Here is a 27,899-nt window from a genome sequence, read left to right as displayed (position 1 = left end):
ACCCTAACCCTAACCCTAACCCTAACCCTAACCCTAACCCTAACCCTAACCCTAACCCTAACCCTAACCCTAACCCTAACCCTAACCCTAACCCTAACCCTAACCCTAACCCTAACCCTAACCCTAACCCTAACCCTAACCCTAACCCTAACCCTAACCCTAACCCTAAAGTATAGATACTTAGTAATATCTCTAAAATACTTCTTATAGAAGTAGTATTTTAGCTTTATATTTTAGATTTCTTTTCTTTTAGTAAATATTACTATTTCTTATAACTAGTATTTATACTATATTAACTCTTTTACTTTAAGAAGTTAGAGGATTTCTTTAGAGTCTAAGTTTTTCTAAGCTTAAATAGTCTATTTTATACTCTTATACTTAGCTAGAAGTATAAAGAGTAGATACTTAATCTTTATATTAAAAGTTTTATAGTATAACTCTCTCTAGTTAATTTTTATAATTCTTCTTCTAAGATTATTAAAGTAGATCTATAATTTTCTAATTATATTTTCTAGTTCTATTTTAAAGATTATAAATTCTTAGATAATAGCTATTATATATATCTATTAGACTTTACTATATTTCCTATATAGCTTTATTTAGATATTATATACTTTTATTTTATCTATTATTTTATTTTAGTTATCTATATAAAGACTTTCTATTAGAATATAAATTACTTTTATATTATCCTTCTACTATTTTAAACTAAACTCTAAAAATATAGTACTTTTCCTTTTATTTAATAAAGCTTTAGATACTTTAGATTTAGCTAGAATAAATACTAATAATCTTTTTAAGTCTAAGATTATTTAGAAAATTTCTTTTCTTTTAAGTATATTCTTTTATAGCTTAAACTATAGTCTCTAGTTCTTTCTTATTAGAATTAGTATTCTTCTTCTATCTAATTTACTTATTAAATCTATTTCTATAAAATTAAATAAATAAATTTAAACTCTAGAAATATAAGCTTTTTTAATCTAATTAGTAGCTTCTAGATTTCTACTTTTCTTAGTTACTAAAACTCTTCTCTTTTAGCTAAAATATCTAAGAACTCTTCTCTTTTATAGAAGTTAGTTAGATTCTTAAATAGAGAACTTCTAAAAGATCTACTTTTTTAGAAAAGTACTACTAGCTAGTTCTAAAATATTAGTAGTACTTAGTACTTAGGCCTAGTTTTATCTACTTAGATACTATAGTCTAAAGCTAATTCTTTTCTTTTTATACTCTTTTAGTATATTTTTCTTTTAAAGTAGAATATATTTTACTAAGCTTTTCTCTATTTTATTTACTTTTTAGAAACTTCTAGCTTATAACTAAAATCTTCTAAAGCTTTAAAATAGTATAGATAGAATATACTTCTAGTCTCTTTTATATTCTTTTTCTACTTCTCTATCTAGTTAATACTATAGATTCTATAAAAGATAATATATATTACTTTAAGAATAAGAAAGCTAACTCTTTCTACTTAGAGCCTTTCTATAAACTCGAGCTTATAACCTATCGAATTATATTCTTATAAGTACTTATTAGATAAATATAATATAGTAGAAATAGAAATAATAAGTAGAAACTAACTAAGTTAATTATATTAGTTAGTTATAAGTTATATTTTACTTCTAAGATAAGTATTAGCTAGATTATATAACCTAGTATTATATAACTTATATTATCTAACTCTAATCTTTAAAGTATCTCTTAGAATATCTAACTAGACTATACTTTCTAATAATAATAAGTATTTAACTATCGGATTATTTTAGATTAAGCTTCGGTATTAATAGAGTAATAATTATTATTTATACTCTACTTAAATAACTAATCTATACTCTATAATATATATTAGATTTTAAATATCTATCGACCTATACTAATTAGCTTATTCTAAATATTAGTAGCTTTAGTTTAATTAGTATATAAATAATTAACTATAAAGATTATATAGTTATACTATATAGTAAGAGTAAATATATTACTATTAGTATTATATTCTTAGTCGTTATTAATATTAGTAGATATATTAAAATAGATTATATTTATAGCTAAAAGAGACTTTATAATAGTAACTATAAGCTATTACTAGTTAGTAATCTTTAGTATAGAAATATAGTATTAAATAGAAATAGCTTCTAAGAAATATAAAAGACTTTTACTATTCTATAGTTTCCTATAAAACTTAAATAAATAAGAAGATAGCTTATATTCTAGAAATAGCTCTTATAGTATCTTCTAATATATAGAAAGAATATATATAATATAGTTAATAAGTAGATATACTAGTATAAAAGGAACGAAATAGATATTATATTTTAAGTACTTAGTAATTATCTAGCTTTTATAATAGTATAAATATATTATAACTCGACTATTTATAAAAGAAATATTTCGGTTTATATTAGTATTATACTATATTATATATAAGAATTCGGTTTATTATACTAGCTACTTACTAGTAATATATAATAGAATAGCTATATTCTATAAGAAGGCCTAGGCGCTTACTTTATATAAATATAGTATAGTATACTACTAGTAGAGTATCGTTTCTTCTATATTATAGAGAAATATATTAGCTATAATAGAGACTAATATAATTTTACTTAGTATAAGCTCGCCTATACTAGTAAGTAAAGGAAAGTTAGTAGTATATTTTATAAAGCTAAATCTAGGCTATAAATTCGTATCTATATTATATAAGTATATAGACTATAGCTATATATATACTATATCTATTAAAAGTTTATTATAGAGTAGCTATAAATATTTCTAGAATTCGCTTTTTATAAGAGTCTAGAAATAGCTTATCTAATACTCTATACTAGTATATATAAGAGTAGTATAGTTATTATTCTATATTATATAATACTAGACTACTATCTCTCTACTAACTTATATTAAGTAGCTTTTCTAATATAGTACTTCTAATATAGTATTCTACTTAGCTATATTAAGTATATATATATAATACTTCTAAAGTTTATATAATATACTAGCTAGTCTATTACTAGCTACTTTTACTATATTCTAATAGATTAGAACTTATATAGCTTAGACTAGTCTACCTAGTATACTACTATAGTTATAAGCTTCTACCTAGATACTAGTTTCTAAAGTAATACTAAATATAGCTATAAAACTAATAAAAGATAACTAGAATAAATAGTATAGTATTTTCTATATAGTAAGAAATAAAATAAATAAAATAATAGTATAGTATAACTCTATAGCTCTAAGTCTAGTATTATTATAAAAAGTACTATTCTTATCTAATAGAAATAATATAGTATCTTACTATATATAGCTATACTATACTATAAATCTATATTAAGAATTATATTTAGTATTAAAGTATAAGTCTAGTACTATAGCGACCCGACTATAATAATATACTAGTTACTAGAGTATATAGAAGTATTTATAGTAAATAATATTACTTAGTTCTAAATAGAAAAGAATATACTAGAACTTAATACTACCGAATATACTAAGCTCTATTATATATAGCTATAAAATACTTTTCTAGATTATAGTAACTTTATATACTATAGTTACTATATCGAGTATATATATAATAAAAGCTTCGAGAATAGTATTACTATTTTTAGAAAAAAGTACTATAATAGAAAAAATATTAGCTTCTAATAGCTAGATAAAATAAGTATTAATTATTAACTAATATACTTATAGTACTAATAATAATATATAATTACTATCTAAACTAATAATAGTATTACTTATATCGATAAGTTTATTTATAGCTTTAAGTAACCTAATTTCTATTTCTATAAATACTATAACTAAAGTAGAAGTAGTTATTTAAAGTATAAGTATATAACTTCTATAACTAACTTTAATATATCTCTTCTAGAATACTACTTTAAACTACTTTTAATACTATATACTATACTAATAAAGCTTTCTAGAAGTATACTTTTTCTATATTTACTTTATATTACTTCTACTCTATATACTTTTTTACTAATAATAGATATATAAATAGATATCTATTATCTTCTAAATACTACTAAAGTAGCTATATTCTCGACTTTATTTATTAACTACTAAATAAGTAAAGCTAGTTATAACTCGAATTATAAATATTAGTTTAGCTATTAGAATAAGCTAATTAATATCCTCGACCTACTAAGCTAACTAGAGTATTATATTTACTATTTTACTAAAAGTCTTTTATTTAAGTACTATAATACTCGAGTAGTTCTTATAAAAATATATTAGAACTATTATAGAAAGTATAATATAAATATATTTCTAATAGATAAGAATAGTATTATATATATACTACTTAAAGATTCGATTAAATAGCTTAACTAAGTCGTCTATATATATATTATATCGAAATAATAGTAGAGTAGGTCTAAGTTATATTATAGTAATAGAATAATATCTACTTCTTAGAAAGAAATATTATACTATAAATACTAGAATAATATATCGATATACTAACTAATTATAGCCTAATATCTAATATAAGTCTCTAGATATAATATATTCTACTTTACTAGTATACTATAATTATATTATCGAGAATATCTATTAAGAGTAATAGTATACTTATAGACTAATATAGACTAGAATATAATATACTTATAAATAGAGCGATTTAATACTATAACTAGCTATAATATTCTAAGTTAGCTAGATATTATATCTAATAATAAGTTAAACTACTAACTCTTCTAACTATACTTTAATACTAAAAAACTATTTATATTAGAATAGATTTAGAACTTATAATAAAGCTAGATACTAGTAGATATTATTTAAGAAGTACTTAAATTACTTACTAACTATAATAAAAATATAGACCTATAAATAGTACTTCTATAGTAGTATATAGAGATATACTAGATTTAGAAAATATATAAGAATCTAGAGATATATATAAGTAAAGTATAGCTAGAGAATATAGACTAGAATATAATTATATAAATTATAATAGCGAAATTCTAGAGCTTTATTTCGTTACCTCTCGGCTAAAAAGTATAATATCTAAGCTTAGTAAGTATAGATAGCTCTAGGTTATAAATCTTTAGTATATTACTATATAACCTAGATATTATATAACTACTTATATAACTCTACTCTTATAACTATCCTTTTCTCTTAGAAGGCGACGCCTTAGCGCTAAGTCTAGATTATATACTTAGAGGCTATAGTAGTATATTATATAACTAAAAGTACTTACTAAGTTATATTAACTCTAAAGTAATAAGTAAAGAACTATAGAAGTATATAGGTCGTATATATACGGAGCCTAGTTACGTAATATAAGTATATAATAAAGTAAAATCTATAAATATTACCTAGTACTAAGATATTTAGCTTTAGTATATATATTAATATAATTTTAACTCTACTTTTTAGCTCTAAGTAAGAATCGAATTAAAGACTTTAGATATACTAAGCTACCGACTTCGGCCGAACTATTAGAACTATTAAGCTTAGATATTCTTATAATAGCGAAATTCTAGAGCTTTATTTTATTACTTTTCGGCTAAAAGATATAATATCCGAGCTTAGTAAGTATAGATAGCTCTAAGTTATAAATCTTTAGTATATTACTATATAACCTAGGTATTATATAACTATCTATATAACTCTACTCTTATAAAATAAATATTAGAATAGATAAATCTATAAATACTATATAAAGAGATAGCTTATAGATTATTAAGAAAGTATAAAAAGAGAACTAGTTCGATAAACTTTAACTAGAGAATAGACTAAAGTATAACTTACTAGCTATAGTACTAAAGTAACTACTATTCTAGATTATAGTAAGTTATAAGTAAAAATATATACTTAAAGAAATAGAAGCTAGTTAGATATATATTTAGTTCTAAAAACTAGATCTAGTTTAGTAATAATAGAATTATAGTAGAGTACTAAAGTTAAAATATATTATTAATTTAGATATTACTTTACTAAATTTAAGAACTAAAAGTATAGAAAGCTACTAAATAGTAGAAGTATTCTTTCTAGACTTAAAAAAGAATTAGCTAGAATTAAAAGTATTATAAACTATATAGATTATATTTATAATCTAATTATCTACTATATAAACTAAAGTATAAAAGAGAAGTAATATAAAGAAGCGCTATATAGTAATATAAGAGTAGATATCTAGTATTAATAAAAGTAACTAAAATAATATAGAAAGTAAAGTAGTAACTAGAGCTATTTAATATAGTAGTACTATAATATATAAAGTACTTATAACTATATAAAAAGTCTTAGAGGCTAGAAATATATATTATAACTATAGTCTAAAAGTAGTAGATCTAGATATAGAGAATATCGATAAATAAATATTATATCTAAGTAATATAACTATCTATACTTTAAATAAATAGATTTAGCTATAGTAAGACTATAAACTCTATTATTAGAGTTTCTAGTCGTTTAACTATATACCTACTCTAAAGTAAACCGAAGTATATAATAAAACTATAAACTCTACTAATAGAGTTTCTAGTTATTTATCTAAATATCTATATAGTCTATTATAGTAATTAATACTATATTCTTAGATAAGCTTTAAAGTAAAGATATCTAGTTTATAGAGAGCTTAGTAAGTAGATAATATCTACTTCGATAGTAGTAAAAGTATTCTAATAGTATATAGAGATTTTATATAAAGTAAATAATATATAATATATAATATATAGTATATAAAATAGTAATATAATAAGTAGTATATAATAAGTAGTATATAACGAGTAGTAATATAATAAGTAGTATACGATAAGTAGTATATAGTAAGTAGTAATATAATAAGTAGTATATAATAAGTAGTATATAATAAGTAGAAATATAATAAGTAGTATATAATAAATAGAAATATAATAAGTAGTATATAATAAGTAGTATAGATAGATATAAATATATAATATATAATAATAATACTTCTAGAACTAAGAGATAAGTAGTAGATTATAATAATATAGTAGAGTTAATATAGCTAATTAAGCTAAGTAGTAAAATACTATATAGTAAAGTATTACTAAAAGCTAGAGGAAGTACTACTTCTACTTAACTCTAAGTATCGAAGTCTTACTACTTAGATCCGAAATATAGGCGCCTACTTCGAATTCGGTATTATTTAGCTTAACTTATAGAGTAACTTTCTAAAAATACTTAGATTATACTTTAAAAATAATAACTAGTATATAGTCGACTTACTTAAGTAGCTATTTATTAATATACTTACTAAAGTATCTAAATACTTTTATTACTATATTACTATTTAGAAATATAAAGCTACTAAGATTTTAAAAGCTTATACTAGTAAATTAAGTATAAAGAAAAAGTAAGTAATAGAGCTAAATATATTATATTTTATTCTTTTATTTAACTTAGAAGCTATTTAGTTAGTCTATAATAACTACTATAATCTATTTAAAAAGAAATAAAGTATAATTATATAAAACTACTTATAGACTTATATAATTTATAAGTTCTTTCTAGTATTTAGTACTAATAGTACTAGCTATAATTATAATAATATCTAGTTATATAGTAACTTTCTATTACTTTAGTATATATTTTACTTTTATTCTAATAACTTCTACTAATTTAAAAAGAAGTATAATATAGTTAAAGACTATAGTAGTAATATAGTAGACTTAGATAGATACTAGAAGCTTTTATATAAGCTTATTATATTTCTTAATAGATAATTTAAAAATAATACTATCTTCTAGATTAGTAAAAGTATAGAGTTCGATAGTAATAGAATATCTAAGCTCGAGAATAATAGTAAACTTAGCCTATTCTAGTAAGCTTTTAATAACTTTATAGTAACTTCTCTAATTATATATAGTAATTACTAAGAGACTTAGCTAGATATATACGAAAAGTAAGAGGTCGACTATATCGATAACTAGTAGACTAAGAATAAGATTTAAATACTAAAGTATAGAAAATACTATTAGTAAATCGAGAAACTTTAAGAAGATATTAAGATACTATAGTAGTAGTATATAGAATTAGTAGCTATAAAGAATTAACTTAGAGAAGAGAATAATATACTCTATTAGAAGTATAAGAAAGTTAGTAATAAGAACGCTAGCTTAAAGTAAAAATATAAAAACTTTTATAGCTTCTAGTAGTAATTCTAGACTAATAATAAAGCTTTATAGAAGATAAAGCTTATATAGAACTAGTAGTAACTCGAGAAAGATCGTATAGCTTTATAGTATAATAACGTTTTACTTATATAAAGGAAGTAGTAAATAGAGAAAGAGTATATATAGAGATTATAGTAGCTTAAGGAAGAATATATAGCTAGAATAGAGCTTATATCTATAATCTAGGCTAAAGTAAATACGCTTTTCGCCGAACTTAACTTTCTAATACTAGGAATCGCTCGACTATTCCTAGGAAATAAAGCTCTATTAGAGGACGATAGAAATATTATAAGCTTCTATATACTTAAGCCTAAGAATTTTAAAGAAGGAGGCAATTCGCTAATACGTAGCATTAAGCGATCTATATTAGACGCTAGGGCGAGCGCGATCCTAGAGGTAATTACTCAAAATTTCGTACTAGACGTACCGCTAAGTCTATTCGCAGAGACTGCAGCGGACTCGTCGGTCTGCGCTATCCCCTGCGCTATCTGAAGAGGACAGCAAGCCAGTCCTCGCCGACACTTGCTACACAACCTATTAAAGGACGGGAGAGCAGGGATCGTCGTCACTAATGCACGCGTTTAGCGCTTGGTAGTGACCACGTCTCGAGCGAGCGAGCAGATGGGGAATCGCAGCATACTCTTGGTCAGCATATCGGAGAGCATGCACTTTATGTAGCGGCTCGCGACAGATTCGAGGTCCCAGCTTCAATCGATACTATCCGCAGTTCGATCTCTCCTTTGTATGCCATGAGCGACAACAGCTCGATTCTGTGAACGCAGAGATGGACTGTCGAAGCTGTACAAACGCATGAAACATGCCGTGAAACCTGTCCGACCGTGAGCGGCATGCGTGGGGTCCACGTGTGCGAGGAACTGGCTCTTCCAGCACGTTCTTCTCTCGTGCGGAAGCATAAAAGCAACGTTTCCGCGGAGAACAAGTCCTCTGTCAAACCGGAGAATTCGGAGCCGATTCCAGCCTGACGCCTTCATCAGCTCAATGTGCCGTTGTCTGGATGGGTCGATCGCGATGCCAAGATGACCAAGCTTTGGCCCTTCTCCTGACCAAGATGCTCTTTCAACCTCACTTCTTCCAACAACCTCACATGCACTCTATCTTTCTCAGCGACTTTGACCTGACCAGCGGACGACGGAAGTCTCATCTTGTCTTGCGAAACATTCCACCTCGCTGATGGTGCTGGAGCCTGGGGCCACATCCCGTCTTTCATGCGGCTGCGATCCTTCAGCCTTGCCGGCCCGCCGGCTCGCAAGATTATGAGTCGCTAGCATAGACGCCTGCGGCTGACGACCCTATGAGCATATGCGAAAGACGCCATACCAGCGTTTTGGCAGAACTACTGCACGATGCTCCATGTTGTCACGACTCGACACGGGAATGCCACTATGACCCCCATGAGCAAGTCGTTCTGTTCGATGGCATTGCATTCCAAGATTTGGCCTTCACAGCTGGTACTGAGCACCACCTTCGAGCCCTGGGAGCCGACAAGCCTGCGAGTAGTTACAGCAATCCAATAGCACTGTTGTGCCGTGCGTGCCTGGCAGTTTGTGGTCCGCATCGACCTGCCAAGTCCCCGAGATTTGTCAAACAGGCTAGCATCAAGCCTCTTCATGCCCTCCTTACTTCTGGCATCTTAAAGGAAATCCAAACGCGGCTTGCTCTGCCGAAATTGAAAGTATGGCTGTTTTCTTCACTCCTTTGCGGCCAGCCTTGTTGCTGCACTCCGCTTTCGGCTGAATATTGGTGGCGGCCGATCCAATGCCATATCCCGCGATCAAGAAAGTAAGATCGTATCTTAACGAAGGTGATAAAAGAACGCAAACCCCACAACAGAGACAAAGCTCAAGTCCACGAAGGTGTACGACCCACCATCATCATGCTGCTCACTTCCACGTACGCTCTCTTGGCGGTCCTGGCTGGACAGGCGTTCGCCGGAGACATTGTCAAATGCTACACTTCTATGACAAATAAGAAGCCGCAAGGCTATGTTCCAACCAAGACTGAGACGCATTACAGTACGTGACGAGTTTAGAGATTATGAGACTGAAAGCAAGCTAACAGCGCTCAAGCCCCATGCACTACCAAACAAACCAAGCCTGTGTATACAACCAAGACACCAAAATACACAACCACCAGAACCGAGTACACCACAACCTACGTCACTGAACCCAATAAATACACATCCACCGTGGTCGTAACCGTCACCACGAGCACCAAGAAGGCCACCGACACAAAGACAAGCACTTCTACATCCACATCCACCAAGTCGGTTACTTCTACAGTCACGGAGCGAGCACCAGCAAACTTCACTCCCATCCAGTCCTCGCTTCCAAACTCTTCCAACAGTGGCGCTGCAGGAGGTGCTCCAAGGAGGAAGCGGTCTGAGACTCAGCTCACCAAACGGGCCTCCAACAAAGGCTACGGAAAGTCCTACCCCAAGAAAGTGACATGTCACAAGTACACGAAAGACAAGAACTGCGCTACAAAATACGTCACTACTACCAAGACAGTCTATGCCCACCCCAAGACTTACACTGAGAAGGTATTCAAGCTGCACCTCTCTCAGCAGCGCAAGTGTACTAACTATTCTGCGTGACTGCTAGACCACAAAAACCCAGACTCAGACCAAATGTCCAAAGGCCAAAAAGACCACCACATCTACTAAGAAGGTCGACAAGACGATTACGGTAATGCGAAACACAGTGCCTCATTGTAAGACACCCGCAAGCTGACATCATTCGACAGGTTGGAACAACCACAACCACTGTGACAACAACCACGACCAGCAGCACGACGGTCGCAACGACTACTGTCAATGCCGCGTGCCGTCTAAGGACCAACTACGCTGACAAAGTGTCTGGCATTGATATCGTTGAGGCAATAGAAGATCCATTTGGCAGAGCGGGCGTCAACCTCTTTCAATTCCAGGTCCAAGACGCCTTCGAGTGCTGCAACGAGGCTTTCAGCCCGCGGACTGAGGCGGAGGACATAACAGCCCCAGAGGTCTGGGCTTTCGATAGGCGCAGGAATCCAAATAACAGAGAGGAAATCATTGGTTTCTGTACGCTTCTCGGAACAGAAACTTGCGGTGCAGGGCAAGCGAACGGGCGATGGCAGCTGCTGAACGAGGAGCAGGCGTGTGGTCCTGTGGACCAACTCAACGTCGTCGCCGGGCCATTGTTCGGAAACGCACCTTGCGGATTGGGAATTGGAAGCTCCGGACAATGTCCTCCTCCACAACCAGAAGAGTAGAGACATTATAGCAGCTGTACAGGACCAGGACTTCCTACGACTTAGTGGAGGAAATACTGATGTGCTCATAAAGCTGTACATAAGATATAGGATAGCGCCCTACTTTACTCCAGCGGTTTCAGATGGAACTTCAAGCCCACCGGCTTGACAGTGATACTGTAGATCAACCGTATCTTCATATCTGGATCGGTGAGCCGAATGTCGAACCGCCTGACAATCGCCGCGAGCAAAGCAGAAACTTCCAGAATGGCAAAGCCCTGGCCAATGCAGCTTCGGGGTCCAATATTGAACGTCATGAAGAGATTGTCTGTGGCGTGCCTTTCAGAGTCGAGCCATCTCTCAGGACGGAATTCCTTCGCATCGGCCCCCCATTCCTCCGTTCTTGTATTGAAGTGCTCGTGCAGGCCAATAATACTGGTACCGTTTGGAATGGCGAAGCCTGCAATATGAGTGTCTCGCTTGGCTTCGCGACGAGTGACTGGCGCAGTTGGGATCACGCGTAGGCACTCACGTACTACTGCCCGCAAGTATGGAAGCGACTCCAGGAGCTCAGCTGTGACCTCCGTCTCTGCATTGTTGTCAGAGGATAGCGACGAACGCAGTTCAGCCCTGAGACGTTCTTGCACAGCAGGATTCTTCGCCAGCGTATAGCAGGCCCATGTCACTGCCAGACTTGAAGTCTCGTGACCAGCTGCGAGAACATTCAACATCTGCCCAGCGAGTTCTGTATCATTGAACGACCCAGTCGACATGGCATAGCTCAATATGTCCGTCCCTTCAGATTCGCTCGCATGCCTATCCGCAATGGCTTTCCTACAAGCTTCATTGATCGCTCGAGCTCCACGGGCAATATTTTCAAAGAACTCGCAAGGGAAAAACTTGGCCAACGTCTTCATAGGAACCACCAGTCCAGCCGCATATGCCAATTTGGCTTGACGATTCGCCTTAGGACTGCCGCGAAACATACGATGATACCTCATGACAGTCTCAGTACGAGGATTCTCTAGTGCGTGGAAATCTTTGCCCCAAGCAGCCACTCCGATGATGTCCAAAGCAGCTCGGGATGTCCATGGTGTCAGCTCAAGATCCGCACCGTTACGCTGCACGTCTTCACGGAGTAAATCTGCGAGCTTCCACGCTTTGGACCACATTGTCGGAACCAGCGCTCGAATATTTCGAGGTGCAAAAGCAGGCAGCATCTTCTTCTTCTGTGCACGATGCTCCTCGCCGTCTGAGACCAAGAGTCCATTGCCGAACATGGCCAGTCTCTGCCTGTTGAGCGGCGGCTTCTGAAAGTCATTGTACGGCTTATCGATGAGGACTTCTCGCAGTGCATTTGGACTGAGGATGAGCACACGCTCTGCTCCGCCTATGCCTGGATATCGGACGAGATCGTGGTTCTCCGGCAGCTTCTTCACCCATTGCAATATTTCAGCTGGCTCGGGCTCTTTGTACGTCCATCCATAGAGAGCAGTTCGCCAGTCGACTTTGACTGCAGGTATGTGTCGAAGAGGACTTAGCAATCTTCGTGAGAATAACCATGCCAGTACAATTGCAGCGAGCGATCCTGCCAAAGCCCAGCCTGAGGGCAAGATTGACGTCTTGTGCAGTGTGCCAAACATTTTCCATGCGGCGAAGACGATTTGCGTTTCTTCGCGGGTCAGTGCTTGCTGAATGCTTTCGTCCAGCATACAGCATTGATGAGGTGGTCCAACACGACTGCGCGCTGTACATACCCAATCGAGTGCATGGAGGATCTGCAGCTGTGATGCATGGCCGTGCTGAACATCGGCGTGGCGTTGTCAGCACCATGGAAATATACGACGCCACCTACAGCTTTCAAGCTGCAGAGTGTAGATCGATCTGAATCGTCTCGAGTGCTCAACTCCGCAAAGCTGCAGCAACCATTCGTGGTATAGCAGGTTTGTGTGACGCACTTGTGCAGCAAGCGCTTAGGCGAGGGGCGGCAAGCTTGCAGCGATCGGCAGAGTCGAAAAGGAGCTCGGCATGATATAGTGATGGACGCCTTGGCATGCTAGCAGAGCATCAGACGAGCCGTGCTTGGAGATGCATATTCAACCGCTTTTGCACTGTGCCTTCCTGCCAAATGCCTGCCAACATTGTTCTCACGGGGTCTTCCGGCAACCTCGGAACGTATCTGCTCAACGACTTGGTCGCCTCAAGCCATGTCGACCGTATCTGGTGTCTCAATCGATCACAAGATGCCGGAGAGCGCCAGTATGACCTCCTGCGAGAGAGAGGCTTATCGGCCTCAGTTCCAGAGACGGTAAAATTCCACAAGTATGATGTTGCCTCGAGGAGGCTTGGCCTGGAACCCTCCGTTTATCAAGACATCACTGAGAATGCCACCCATATACTCCATGCAGCCTGGCCTGTGGACTGGAACAAGTCGTTCTCGTCGTTCGAGAGCAGTATTCGAGGAGTCTCCAATCTGATTGAGTGCTGTGCAAATTCAAAACACTCGCCAACATTATACTTCGTATCCTCAGTCGCAGCTGCTGGAAATTGGGGTGCTGTTCCTGGCTCACGACAAAGCGTTCCAGAAGACGAGATCGATGATTGGAAAGTTGCACGGCTGGGATATGGCCAGTCGAAGCTGGTAGCAGAGCGCCTACTCGCAGAAGCATCTCGAGCAAAGGGCGTGACGACAGCAATTTGTCGAGTCGGGCAAGTTGCAGGTCCTGTCGAGCATGGAACTGCAGGCTCGTGGCCGCGACAAGAATGGTTTCCCAGCCTCATTGCGTCCTCGGCATATCTTGGAGTACTACCAGACTCACTTGGCCCAGCAGAGAACATTGACTGGACACCTGTCGATCAGGTCAGTTCAATCGTGGTTCAATTGTTGTTCTCGGACCAGAAAGCAGGTACTGCAGTATTCCATCACATCACAAACCCAAGCTCCACAGAGTGGCGAAGAATTGTGCCTGGTGTGAAAGCTGCACTTGAACAGCATGGCGCAAATGGGGGGAAGAGCGAGCCTGCGAAGACCATCCGTCTTACAGGTCTCGTCGAATGGGTCGAGGCGCTGGAAGAAAGTGCACGAGATGAGTCTGCAGACATATCTGGCAACCCAGCAGTGAAGCTATTGTCATTCTTCCAGAATCTCAAAGACAAGTCCATCCACCTTCCCAAAGCGAGAGCTGCCACATTGGAGGTAAAGCGGACTCGTCTCAGAAGTTCCAAGATGCAGGAATTGGATTGTGTCAATCAAGAATGGATAAGTTTGTGGATGAAGCAGTGGGATGCAAAGTAGTTGTAATTAAACCAATTCAACCCCTGTCAACTTTGGTCCAAATAGCTTCATCTTACCTCCTCAAAGTTGCACTCTTCGGCGCTGAAAGCCATCCACCTCGCACCAGATTCCGCATGGCCTCACCTCCATCTAGGCCAGCCAGATCATCGTCAATATCTTCAATTCCTTTGCCTGTCACAGATACCGCGCGCCCTGTGAGGACAGTAGAGATTAGCAATTTCACTTGAGTTTGGTAACCCCAGCATGTACATACCACTCATTTGCCCGTCCAAAAGCATCCGTAAAATACCATCTATCACATCCTCCATACGACCCACGCGGACGCCCTGTTTCTCCAGTGCTGGAACATGATGTTGCGTTAAACTGGTAGGAACCCAGAAAGGCGCCATCATATTCACGCGTATACCATGCTGAGCCAGCTCCTGTCGTATATTCCTGAAGTACCCGCGGACGCCCCATTTTGCAACGCTGTAATCTATCTTGCCATTCAAAGGCCGAAACCCAGAAGTCGATCCGAGCAAGACTACCGATTTCCTCGATGAGCCTATTGCATTACCAAAAGCTTCAATGCTCATGCAGTACTTCGTAGCGATATCAACGGAGTACATTGTTCCAATGAGATTCACATCAAGGCATTTCGTTGATGGCCGAGGCAAAGCTTGCCGCTCTTCTACACTCCGCTGATGAAGAGACACTCCGGATGGCTTGGTAATGTTCAAATCAGAGCTAGAGCCAATTCCCGCAGTAGTGATAAGGGCGTCCAGATCATGGCCGGGTAAGAAGTTCAGTGCTTCCGCAAACATTGCGAGCTGAGAATCCCAAGAAGCAACATCGACTTCGATGAACTTGACCCGCCGTCGATTCAGTTGGGCTTGCAGAGCGTTTCCCAACTCAACATTCTTGTCAGCGATAACAACGGAAGCTCCAGCAGCTGCAAGTCGACGGCAGCATGCTTCGCCAATACCAGATGCGCCGCCCGTGACCACGACTCTCAGGTCTGCCAGAGCTGCTTCATCCACCAGGAATTCGCCATCTCCAAAAGTGGTGTGGCCAGCTTTATCGGCTTCAACTTCACTCTCGAGTTTCGATGCCATTGCAATGCTGAGTCACGCTCCGTAATGTCCTGGCGAGAAGACAACGCAGGTTAGATCTGGTGATGACGGATGGAGACCAGCAGGAAGCGAAGGCTGGGCCAGCGATCTGCACCGAGCTCCCACTGTGGTAGCTCTCCCGCCGATCTGTCTTTGCGAGCCAAGCAACACTCGACTGCAGCGGGGAGCATTCTACAACTGACAAACTGGGTCGAGCACAAAGAACTGGAGGTCGCGTAACAAGGTCATTGCTCAGACTGTGCTTGCGAGAGACAACGATGGCGAACAGAGGATTTCGATTCTGACAGCTATTTATGCCCCTTCTCTTCGTCGACATGCCTGTCTCTGGATCTTCGCAATAGATACGGAGCCTTGTTCCTCCCATTATCCTCATACAATCTCCTCCGCTTCCAAGCCTCTCGTGCGGTCACAGAATAGAACACCACGGCTACGAAGCAGCAAGCACCGATCCAGCACTGCGATCCCAAAAAGCCGTTCGAGACGTTGTTGAGCGCCAAAGCGACAGGACTGCTGATCAGAAATCCCACTCCTGCGACCGCATACAACATGCCAAGTCTTGTTCCAAACACAGCCAAGTTCGGGCAGATGTACGGTAGGACAGTTGGTGGCAATGTGACGATAACCCCAGACACAAATCCAAATGCCACAAGCCAAACAATGTAGCCGCCGACTTGGTTGACAGCTATCCACGAGAAGCCCAAGACTGCTGCGAAGACCTCAGCACCAAGTAAAATCAACTCAGGTCCCAGCCAGTCGGCGAGGATTGCAGGAATAATACGACCGAAGAACTGTGCGCCGTTCATGATTGCCAGAACGTAGAATGACAAGTCCTCGGACAATTCTAGATCAACGAGCGCATATGTGCTGACCAGGAAGTAAGGCACGAGAACTCCTGCGAATAGCAAGAATCCAGCTATCAGGAAGCTCAGGTAGGGCAATTCTACTAGTGCAGATGCATCGAACAGCTGTCGACTAGACCGCGATCCGATGGGCTTCAGAAGCAAGACCGCTACAGTGAGCGTCAGGAGCGAGATGAAAGCAATCACCCGGGTGGCCCAGCCAAATCCGACATCGTCCAAGAGCCGTCGAAAGATTATGGGATAAAGTACTCCACCCACTGAGCCGCCTGCGGTCGCGAGTCCAATTGCCAGGCCGCGGCGAGACTTGAAGTACAGGGGTATCAGAGCGATACTCGGAATGTAAAGGAAACCCGAACAGATGCCGACCAGAATTCCCTGAGAGAGCATGATCTGGTAATACTTGGTTGAAATGCTAAGCATCATCATTCCGAGTACCAGACCGATTCCAGCAAGTATCGTTGTCGTCCGAAAGTAGCCCTTGTCGAACAACGGACCAGAGACAACGCCCACTACAAGCAAAAGCGTGCCCTGCACAGTCCCGATCCAAGAGATTGCCGATGGAGAGCTACCTGCCAGAAGACTTGTCTCGTAGTACGCCTGGTATACGCCAAAGCTGTTGACGAGGCCCCAATTGCTTACATTGATGAGAAAAGACCCGAGTACTTGTTGCCAGGCCACCATTCCACCATCAGGCTGATATATGGGTGGACTCTTCTTAGATCGGAGAAGACTAGCGAAGCCCTGTCGCTTGCTACTGCCATCACCTGCAGGTCGGAGCTCCTGGAAAAGGTCATCCATAGATTGCCATGTTCGCTTGTCCACCTCATCATCCTCACTCAAGTCGGAGTATTCTCTCACACAAACTCCAGTGGTCAAAGCGAGTGCCAGCTGTTCCACCGTCGGATGATCATACACGAACATAGCATTGATCTCACGAGAACTTTCCCCACGAGACGTGTTGATCTCACGCACAAGGTTGATGACCTGGAGGGAGTCCATACCCATCGAGAAGAAATCGTCATTGCTCTGCAATTGGCTCGGTTCCAGCTCTAGGTGATGACAAAGGTACATTTGGATCGACTTTTCGGCGCTTGACATATCATCAAGAACAATATGCGAGCCGGAGACTGTTGTTTTGTTCTTCGGAGCCTGCTCTGTATAGCTGGCCTGTATCTCCTCCCGATAGACGGCGACAGCACGAGCGCGCTGAATCGTTCCCTTCGCCGCCCGTGGTAGTGGTTTCTCAGCCGTTGTGAAAATCAATTTATCTCCTGCAATGCGTCCGTGAGACGGGCAAAGCTTGTTGGCTCGATCGATGTACGGCTGGACTTGGCGAATACAATCCTCAAAGGACATGGAGGATTCTTGCCTTTCAATCAGCAATGCGGTCTGGAACTGCCCTTGTCCGACAACCAAGCAGCCCTTAACAGCAGGACACGTGGTGATCAAGCCTTCCATTTGCACAGGGTTCAACTTCTCCCCGTTGCTAAGAACGATCACATCGTCCAATCTTGCTTCATACTTCCACAGTCCAGGTTCTGTGGGATGTCTCGTGAAGAGATCCTTCGTGTGATATTCTTCCAAGTCAGGAAATGTTACAAAAATGGCTTGAACCAGATTTGTTATCTCATTGAATCCTCGTACAAAAACCATCTCATAGAGTCCAGGCTGTTCGGTTTCACGGAATTCCAGCCCTGCTGATTCTGTATCGAATTTGAAGTATTGCCAATTCCCGTCTTTCTTCGGCAGCTGAGGTATGCCACCATACTCCGTCGCACCCAACGACGAGGTCAGTTGTGTAAGTTCAGACAACCGATCAGCTACATCATCAGAAAGAGGTCCGCCAGAGTAGGTCAAGCTCTTCAAATGCCCTAGTTGAGCTCGCCAAGTGTCATTTTTAGCCAATTCACTTATCAAGGAGGGAGTCAGCATGCTGTGTCTCGCTTGACCGTGGAGGTGAACAGTATGGCACAGTTCGGCGCTTAGAGGAGCTCCTACTGGAGGCAAGACCACCGTAGCGTCGTACCACAGGGCGATTGGAAGACCATAGTTGAGACCAGCGAGATGAAACGGCGGAAATGGCACGAAAATTCGATCATTCACGAACCGTGTTGGGTGCTGAAGCATGCGATAGGTATCGACGGCCGAGACGAGTCCATGCTTGATGTGCACGACCTTTGGATTGCCCGTGGATCCGGATGTGTGAAGGAGCACCCATGTCTTGAACCGATATTCCTCAAAGGTCGCACTGAATGGTCGCAGCGGTACTGGAGTCTCGTCCAGGAATTCTTCCAGGGGACGTATTTCGACCCGATGCATGGACCTGCGTTCCACAACGCCGCGTACAAGTGCACTTGGATTTGCAGAGGATATGATCTTGGTTGCCTGGGCATCTTCACAGAGGAGCTCCAGAGCATCCAGAGTGTTGCGAGGTGACGGGAAGAACATCTTTGCACGAGATTAGCTGAGAATTACCACGAGCTACACCAGAACTGAACATACTACATGTCCGCTCTTCACTGCAGCCAACGCCAGAATGTGATACCGCAAGTCTGGTGCAGCAATGTAGACTATTGGCTCAAAGTTCGAAGACCTGCCAAATTGCTGTTCTAGCCAGCCTGCACATCGATTGACGGCATTCGCGAAGACCGCGTAACTGATATCTCTGAATCCATCGCTGGGTGTTGTAGACACCGGAATGGAGACAAATGGCTGTTGATGACCCGCTGCTGCTCTCTCATCGACGACAATGTTCATCAACCTCCGACCGTACGGAACGGACAAGGTCGTCTGGCCGTCTGCCATGGCTTGCCGAGAGTGGTCTGCAGCAATTGTGGATTGTGAGGCATCTGCTGTTGCGTCCTGCCATGTCGACTGACCAATGCTGGAAAATGTGCCACGATGGTCATCGCCAAGTCGACAACCGCATAGCCGTCGGCGGTGCGCCCGAAGCGCAAGGTTTGTGTGGTTCAGTTCGGGAAAAGATCTGTATTGCCCCTTCTGGGAAGTGTCAACATTGCCTATCACAGCAGTGATCGACATTACGCACTCTTGAGTTCTGTGGCATTACTAGTGACTGCATGCCAAGTGGACCAACGCATCAACCTACCACTTCCCCGGACACCAGCTCATCTTGCAGCCGTCAGTGTGACGGAACGCTTACCCCAAGCCCAAGATACACCTGGAGTGGTGCCGACATCGCGATTCAAGAGGGGACATAGGTGGCTGACCAGGGACGTCTGGGCAGCTGAGGCCGTCAAAATGGGCGGGGCAAGCTTCTGGCCTTTTGGTCATTCGAAGTGCTTGTTGATGAGCTTTCGTGTTCTGCAGAACCGAGAATCGGTGGAGACGTGATGGAGAACTGCAAAGTCATAGAACACATTGTTCCCTGCTCTCACATACGAGAATATGCAAGGTCGACGGCTAACAGAGAAGACGATGATCTCCATCTTGCTGTGAAGCAGTACAAGCCGCTATACGAGCCTCAGGATGGCGACTTGACCATCATTGCATGCCATGCCAGCGCGTTCCCAAAAGAACTCTATGAGCCGATCTGGGATAAGCTATTCGCGCAGGCGATATCGAAGTCCGCAGGACGGCGAATCCGCGCGATATGGATAGCAGATGTTGCCAATCAGAATAAGAGCGGAGTCTTGAACGAAGGGAAGCTCGGCAATGAACGCAAGTTCACCTCGATATCATAACAATCTACCGCAATCTGACAGAGAAACAGCTTCATGGTACGATCATGCTCGAGATTACTTGCATCTTGTCAACTATTTTCGCAAAGAGATGATCCGTCCGCTTGCAGGATTCGGCCATAGTATGGGCGGCAATGTCATCGTCAACCTGGCGCTACTACACCCACGACTGCTTTCCACGATTGTTGCGATTGAACCTATCATCAAGAAGGGCACTGCGGACATGGACTTCATTGGCACCTATTTCTTAACGTTGAAGAAAGACAAGTGGCCCTCACGAGATGCAGCTATGTCTTCAATACTCAAGAGCCCATTTTATGCACACTGGGACAAAAGAGTGTCCGGCATCTTTCGACGAGAAGGTCTGCGAGAACTCCCAACAGCCGTGTATCCAGACGACCCCTCTGAATCGAAGGACACCGTAACGTTAACTACTACAAAGCATCAAGAAGCATTGTCATTTGCACGGAAATCATTCCCAGATTCGCGCGACCAACCTCTATCCGAATTCACACCAAACCGAGTTGCTCACCCTGACCTGGGTGACGAGAGGAATCGTGGAAACGCTTTTTACAGGCCCGAGAACACGATGACGTTCGAAAAACTCCCATACCTCCGTCCGGCATGTCTCTACATTTACGGCAGTAAATCACATTTCAAGAGCTCTCACGCGAAAGGCAGGAAAGAGAAGACCGAGGCGACAGGAACAGCAACAGGAGGCAGTGGAGGCGCTGCTGAAGGCAAGGTGAAAGAGTTGGTAACGAATGGCTCTCACTTTGTTCCATTCGAGCGTCCAGACGCGATAGCCGAGTTGGCGGGTCAGTGGTTCGATCAGCAGCAGGAAGAGTGGCATGCTCTTGAGGCGGCTGAGCGCAAGTATTGGGAAGGAGTGCCACAACAACAGAAGGCGATGATGGATGGAGATTGGATGCATTGGGTGAACAAGATCTGGGGCAAGCAGGTTTCTGCAGCAGGAAAGAAACGTTCGCCGGGCCCTTCCTCTAAATTGTAGATTCGCAGTGCGTGTTGGTGTTGACAGATGGTCCCAACAACTCGATTTCCGGTGATATTCGCAACCTCCGAGCCCCAATGCCATGATGCACGACAAGTTCGCTCCAATGTATCTGCGTGCAAAGAGCTATCCGCCTACCACGTCGACTTGGCAGTGACCTAATGCGGCGTTTGAAAGTTCGAAGCGATGTCGGAGAGTTCCAGTCATGCTCTGTCTATAGTCTCCCGTGCCTGTTGCTGATCGACATAACGTGGCGCTTTAGGTCGAGTCAGCCCGCTCACCTTCTCCACTATCTAAGCACTTGGCTCGACATTACATGGTGTACCCTTGATCCATTCGTGCACTTTCCACGACCAGACGGGGAGGTTCAACGTGGCGGTGCTGAAGCGAGCCTTGAACTCACGATGATCACAGGACGGAATGCTTGATTCGAGCTCAACGGCAGAATTCTACCAATCCTACGCTCACAACAATTGCTTGAAGGAAGACTCGGCACGGGCTACAAGACCATACTTTCGCGGCCGTGCCGCAACTACTCATCATCCCCATCAAATGCTGTGCCACTTTCGTCGTGCAGAATCAGCCGCGCCAGCACATATTGGTCGGCAGATGGCGTGGGCGGAAGCATGAAAATCGAACGGACGAATTGGGGAATTCCACATCACTCCGCTTCGAACCAAACCTTCAAATGTGAGCTGCTGAATGTCTCGGTGGTGGTCAGCATCCCCATAATTGATCAAGCCGCGTGCATCATGGCGCCTCTCGGTGCCAGAAGATCGACAAAAGCCATGGCGAGGTGTTTACTCGACCCCAAGCTGAAGTTTGTGAGCATGGGCGTCCTGCAGACGCAACACATGCCGATCTCAGTTCTATAGCGCGCCAATTTCCTGCATCAAGGGCACGACCTTAACATCTCAACGGCTTCAATGATGTCGCCAACACGCCTATCGACGTTCGTGGCTTGAGCCCGGAGCCTCTGCCGGGTCTGCGAATTCCGAGGACGTTTCGCTCAAGCACAGGCTGCATATAATACCTAGCAGCAGTTTCAATGATCGATCCTTTCTCCCATCAACAAGCACTTTCTTCGCCCACAATCTACAAACTCCATCAGCTTCTTTCAAACCGTCGATATGGTCAACCTCCTCGCCTACGGCCTTGCCGCTGCGCTCACATGCCAGCAAGCCCTCGCAGTTCCCACCAACAAGTACTACAACCCAAAGACCAACTACCCAACCTGCAAGAACCGTAAATCGCAAGTCGCAAACGTAGGTGCTTGGGTGACGGTATTAGTACCCCCAATCCGATGACTGATGGCTTCCGCAGTTCGATGATCTCCAGGGAATTCCAGGCAACTTGCTGAACCCCATTCCATCTGGGTACCAGGGTCTGCTCTACCAAGGTTTCTCCTTTTCAACTGTCATTGCTACTGGCACTGGCCTCCAGCCAGGTGTTGCACCACACTCTGGCACAAAGTGAGTTCCGGCTCTGCAACAAATCGCTGCTGAAGGACTATACTGACGAATCGTAGCTACGCTGCCGCCAACCTCGTCACTCAACTCCAAGGAACACCAACCATCACCACATTCTTCCCAGGAAGTCAAACGAAATCCTTCGACCTCGAGAGCTTCTACTTCGGATGTGCTACCATGCTCGGTCAGGGTGCTGCAGCTATCCCTGCCGCATGCAACATCCAAGTCACTGGTTACCAAGGAAGCGACAACTCGGTCAGCAATGCTAAGCAGATCTGCTCGAGACAATTCCAATACAACCCAACAACCGCGCTCGGCACTGTCGAGCAGGCTTTCAGCGGCAAGATCAATGGCTGCAAAGACCTCTCCTTCGCGATTGTCACCTTCTCGCCTCCAGGGGGCTTGGCTGTTACCTCCCCTCTGCTGGCTGTTGTCCTTGATGACATCAAGTACTCCACTTGCAGCAAGTAAAGAAAATCACGACGTCACGAGAACATGTAATATCTTCAAGAGAACATGTAATATGAGTAGATAAACGAAATGCTGGCCATGTGTACGAGAACCATGAAAGCTTGCTCTTCTCAGCTGTCATCTCATCTTGATCTCATCTTGCCGTATTTGGGGGACTGCTTTCTGAGGAAATTCTTTTGCTCGAAGGAATCGAGAGTTGACTGCCCTCAATGAATTTCTACACTCAACCCTCGCCCAAAGTCACACCATCACTTATGACATCGTACGAGAGCAAAAGCATCCCGGAGCAAGTCGTTTCTGGTAGACGACTGTGGACCACGCACGCTATGGCTGCTGCTCTCTCCGTGCGTTCTCTGCATGTACCGACGCGAGCCCGTCATTGCCAGTCGTATTGTTCGTTCCGACTCAAGATCCCTATGTGTCGGCCGTACTTCCGGCGGAATCCCGGTCTGTTCATGATTGCAGTAGGCTGTGGTTTTGTGAGACCACTTGGTCACTCAAACGGCTACATCGACGTTCGAGGCCTATCGCTAGTGACGCACAACAGACGTTCCCAACATATCAGGCTCTGTGCGCGGGCTGTTGAACACGTCTTCGTGCACTTGTACACACCGGCGTGGAGACAATCACCAACGTCCCTACTGGATTCTGACTGAAGACGCTATCTATGGACCCATAGAGTCGCCTTCGGGGCATCCATAAGTGCACCGCCGATGGTCCTATCGGTATGGTCGGCACGGTATATTGTAATGGAAACTCGCCTAGTCGGCTCCATCTGAGAGCTACAGTACCTGCAGACGCCGAGTGGGCACGATACAAAAGACAAGGGCGGACAAGCTGTACAATATATAAAGGGCGCCATTGTTCCGCGTTCAATCTCTCTCTACAAATTACGAAGCAACACCGACTAAACATGAAGGCTGCCGCGCTCTACACCGCCATCGTCATGGCTCTTACCGCCTGGGCTGCTCCAACACCCCAAGACCTCAACTGCCCAAGTCACTGTCACCCCGGCACATTGGAGGACGGTGTACGTCTTCCTGTCAGCAGGATGAACTGATTCTAAACCGGATGTGCATGCTAATTGTGTCATATGCAGACCCCGTGGTGCATTCACAACGTCAGCCCTAGCATGTCTTGCTATGGTTGAAGGGGGAAGACCTACACATACTATCACAACACGAGGTGGATGTCCTGTACGTGTGACATGTTGCCTTCGAGGCGCGATTGCTGCCGGTTCCCCCCATCTGACTAACATTGCACAGGTCAGCGACTCTTGATACCTACTCGAACACTGTAGATAGACGACCATAGCTAATCACATTCATCAATCCCAATACGACATGCATTGGTAATCTTCTTATCGAGACGACTATTTCCTTCGACAGGAGCCTTCGACATAGGCCAATTGACTGTAGAGTGTTATAGATCGATGCTACCGTGCGCCGTGACCTTTGGACGGACACCGGAGGAGCCACCATCAGCATGCAGGTTTTTCTGCTCCCAGACACACTAGCTGAGTTGGGAACAACCAAGATTGTCTCAGCACAAACATGTCCATCGTGTCTGGAACTTTTCGATACTACGTCGGTCCGCGGGCACGCATCAGGATCGCATCATTTGTGCCACTCGCGGAGATCTATCAGCAAGTCTGTTGGTTCTAGAAATGGTCAAATTCCAATCTGACCGCAACTGGTGTAGCTGCTCGATGGCTTGCATCTTTCGAGCGATGCTCGGCGAGAACCAGTAGTCACAACCCGATGGCAGTCTTGCGTGGCGCGTGATGGAGGTGCCGTAACATTAGGAGACTACGATGTAGTGGCATCAACTCGGTTATGCGCAGTCGTGGTGTCCGAACAACAAATTCGCACGATACAGTAGTTGTGGATGAGCAGACATTGCGAAACGGATACTGAACTCTGGCCGTAAGCGGATCAACGAAGTCCCCAACTCTTCACGTTATAACCGCAAGGGCAAATCACTTACACAAATCGGCTTGTAGGCTCGTTGCACAACAAGACCGTCTCGGGAGGGCTGCGCTAACCACGACATTATGATTAACAAGATGAACCTTTGGGCTCTGGTCTGGCGCCCCTGTGCTTCTTGACCGCTCGGCAGCCCACCTGGAACATGTTCCCCAACTACCGAGATTGCAACTCATATTAGCTGTCCATATCCTCTTCACCGCTGCCATCGAGCGCTATCCTAATACTGCATCTGCGCAACCACCTCAACTTGATTCCAGAACTTACACCTCTCGAGCAGCCTCTCTTTCAGCACACTCTCCCTGGCTGAAGACCCCTCTTCTGACGGCCCCTGGCTCGATCCTCCGATGACATAAGTCCCCAGATTGCCATCGGCAAACTGAGCAGGCATCCAGCCCTGTAATGTTTCCTTTCCTTCGATGGAAGGCTTCAAGGAAGTAGCGAATGAGGACCAAGCCCCCGACACTTGATGAGCAAGAGACCGATCCACCTCAGTGATGTTCACCTTCTTCAAACGTGAGTCGGGCTTGAGATAAATGTCCAGATTATCAAACACGTATGCGATATCGCTTGAGTGTATAACACCCCAACCAAATCTTCCATCATTTTCCAGGTTGGGCGTGAAAATGGTCTGATTGAACTCGTACAAGAACACCTGATTGCCAGCAGATTGAATCCTAGACAAGCCCTGGGCAAAGTCGACCGCACTGCACGTGAAAGCAACGTCTCGCATGACTTGAGCAGCACGATAGTCCTCTACCGACAAAGAAATGGTTCCGTTGGGTCGATAGCTGGGTCGAAAGTCAGAGGCAGGGTACAGTTCCAGCACCTTGTCAACGGTAGGGGGCTCGAGAGCTGGGAGATAATGTCGCATGAACTCTTGAGCCGTAATGTTGTTGCCAGTTGCAAAAGGAACGCCATCTTGAGCCGTCCAGCCTAGAATCAGGGCGACATCTGCCATGCGTCCTTGTGCGATCAGCTGAGATGGAACATCCGGAACGAAATCGCCGTCGACAACCGGCAGCCACTCGTCTCCAAGGTTCCCATCCAGACAAACGCGGCAAGGAGGAGTTTCCTGCGCCGAGCTTACATTTCCTTCGGACCCAGCTTTCGGTGATTCCCCCTCGCAAGTATCCTGGCACGCGGTGCCATTCTGCGCATCACGCAGATCCAGGCCATAGATATTCCGAAGACAATCGATGGCTTCCTTCGAGTCATAGTCGAAACGATCGCAGCCTGTGTACGCCAGAATGGCAGCTTGAGCGTTCCTTGTATAGTTTCCCGTGGTACCAGGCTCTGGCCCTTGACTTTGACAGATGGCGGCACGAAAAGGAGCAGGCTTCGAGCCGCCGTAAGCCAGGACTTGCATTGCCACGGCGACAGCACCAGAAGACTGTCCGTGGATAGCAATCCTGTCCGGGTCGCCGCCGAAAGCAGCGACATTGTCGTGTATCCATTCAAGAGCAAGCCGCTGATCTCGCAAACCGACGTTCTCGTTACCCGTATCTTTGAGGTATTTCGATTGCGCGAAACCGAAGACTACAACATTGTCAGGAAAGGGCATGACGATCCCATTAGGCTGCCAAGTACTCACCCCCAAGGCGATAATTCATAGAGGCGTGAATGATTGGCTGGCCATTGGCGATACTGTCATTGATCAAGCCCCCAGGAAACGTAGCACTCGAGTCTTTGCCTCCTTCGACGAAGCCTCCTAGCAAAGCATGCATTAGCTCAGGAGAAGATTCATGCATATGATACGAACACACCGCCATGAATCCACACCATAACAGGCAACTTCGCCTCTGCAGTCGTGCCCTTCGGCCGCCAGATGTTCAGCTTCAAGCAGTCTGCTGATATCGTTCCGTTGAACTGTCTCTGCAAACAGGGCCGTCCAGGATCAACAGCATCGTTCACAGTATTCGACTGTGGTTGAAAGGGAATGGGAGCCTTGAAGCGATTGCTTCCACCAGTGGTTTCAGCATATCTGATGCCGAGAAAAGCTTCGAAATTATCGTAGTAGAATCCCTGGTACGACACGCCACGGCCGAAGACGTTATCGACTATGACCTGCTGTCGGATCTGTCGCGCAAAGCCACAACATGCTAGTGCAAGCTGAAACAGCAGGTTGGTAACGAACATCGCATCGACTAAGTCCGTCAAGATCGCAAATTCTCCTCGAGAGCTGCGTACGCATCAGAGTATTAATAACCAGGCACTTCCGGTTGGCCGGGAAGTAACAATGATACTCTTTCGAACCAACTGAATTGAATTGAGTCCGAGTCAGTTCATCATGACACAATGCTTGACGGTCAGGCGAGTTGATAGCAAACGCAATCCGTTCAGCGTGCTTCCAGCATTCTACCGGAGAACAAATTGTATGAATTCCATCTCCAGTGACAGCAACGCGGCCGCGCGAGAGAGCCAATTCCAACTTCAAGCTTGAAGCTTGGATACAACGCTTTGAGTGTGATAGGCTCAATGGCTTTTAACCAGGATGAGATTGAAGTATGTTTATGTTTGTGGGCAATGGTCAAGAAAGGCAATAACCGTGATCGTTGGCCTGTTCCCTGCCCGTATCGCTTCAATCGACAATGC

At 42.6% G+C, this 27,899-nt stretch overlaps 8 protein-coding genes across 8 annotated transcripts; 4 read left to right on the top strand and 4 right to left on the bottom strand.

The window, feature by feature from the left end:
* Window positions 1–10,044: 10,044 nt before the first annotated feature.
* Window positions 10,045–11,420, top strand: RHO25_007238 (uncharacterized protein; the record flags this gene model as incomplete). Its single annotated transcript, XM_023598005.2, has 4 exons — window positions 10,045–10,183; window positions 10,238–10,710; window positions 10,772–10,855; window positions 10,914–11,420. The coding sequence occupies 4 exons, from the start codon at window positions 10,045–10,047 to the stop codon at window positions 11,418–11,420; spliced, it is 1,203 nt and encodes a 400-aa protein (XP_023452009.1).
* A 104-nt stretch (window positions 11,421–11,524) lies between these two features.
* RHO25_007237 (uncharacterized protein) lies at window positions 11,525–13,042 on the bottom strand (the record flags this gene model as incomplete). Its single annotated transcript, XM_023598004.2, has 1 exon — window positions 11,525–13,042. One exon carries the CDS (start codon window positions 13,040–13,042, stop codon window positions 11,525–11,527), a length of 1,518 nt encoding a protein of 505 aa, XP_023452008.2.
* A 485-nt stretch (window positions 13,043–13,527) lies between these two features.
* On the top strand, window positions 13,528–14,694 carry RHO25_007236 (uncharacterized protein; the record flags this gene model as incomplete). The annotated part of the gene is made up of 1 exon (XM_065602914.1): window positions 13,528–14,694. The coding sequence occupies one exon, from the start codon at window positions 13,528–13,530 to the stop codon at window positions 14,692–14,694; it is 1,167 nt and encodes a 388-aa protein (XP_065458986.1).
* A 52-nt stretch (window positions 14,695–14,746) lies between these two features.
* On the bottom strand, window positions 14,747–15,788 carry RHO25_007235 (uncharacterized protein; the record flags this gene model as incomplete). Its single annotated transcript, XM_023598003.1, has 2 exons — window positions 14,747–14,886; window positions 14,948–15,788. The coding sequence occupies 2 exons, from the start codon at window positions 15,786–15,788 to the stop codon at window positions 14,747–14,749; spliced, it is 981 nt and encodes a 326-aa protein (XP_023452007.1).
* A 305-nt stretch (window positions 15,789–16,093) lies between these two features.
* RHO25_007234 (uncharacterized protein) lies at window positions 16,094–19,471 on the bottom strand (the record flags this gene model as incomplete). Its single annotated transcript, XM_023598002.1, has 2 exons — window positions 16,094–19,114; window positions 19,169–19,471. 2 exons carry the CDS (start codon window positions 19,469–19,471, stop codon window positions 16,094–16,096), a joined length of 3,324 nt encoding a protein of 1,107 aa, XP_023453106.1.
* A 987-nt stretch (window positions 19,472–20,458) lies between these two features.
* On the top strand, window positions 20,459–21,379 carry RHO25_007233 (uncharacterized protein; the record flags this gene model as incomplete). Its single annotated transcript, XM_023598001.2, has 1 exon — window positions 20,459–21,379. The coding sequence occupies one exon, from the start codon at window positions 20,459–20,461 to the stop codon at window positions 21,377–21,379; it is 921 nt and encodes a 306-aa protein (XP_023453107.2).
* Window positions 21,380–22,509: 1,130 nt separating this feature from the next.
* Window positions 22,510–23,319, top strand: RHO25_007232 (uncharacterized protein; the record flags this gene model as incomplete). Its single annotated transcript, XM_023598000.1, has 3 exons — window positions 22,510–22,644; window positions 22,703–22,851; window positions 22,908–23,319. 3 exons carry the CDS (start codon window positions 22,510–22,512, stop codon window positions 23,317–23,319), a joined length of 696 nt encoding a protein of 231 aa, XP_023453075.1.
* Window positions 23,320–25,524: 2,205 nt separating this feature from the next.
* On the bottom strand, window positions 25,525–27,443 carry RHO25_007231 (uncharacterized protein; the record flags this gene model as incomplete). The annotated part of the gene is made up of 3 exons (XM_023597999.1): window positions 25,525–26,843; window positions 26,899–27,015; window positions 27,071–27,443. 3 exons carry the CDS (start codon window positions 27,441–27,443, stop codon window positions 25,525–25,527), a joined length of 1,809 nt encoding a protein of 602 aa, XP_023452775.1.
* Between the last annotated feature and the right edge of the window lie 456 nt (window positions 27,444–27,899).

Source organism: Cercospora beticola, chromosome 4, assembly GCF_033473495.1.
Source record: "Cercospora beticola chromosome 4, complete sequence".
Classification (NCBI taxonomy): domain Eukaryota; kingdom Fungi; phylum Ascomycota; class Dothideomycetes; order Mycosphaerellales; family Mycosphaerellaceae; genus Cercospora; species Cercospora beticola.
The sequence above is the reverse complement of the archived record's forward strand: the minus strand, read 5'-3'. Positions and strand labels throughout refer to the sequence as shown.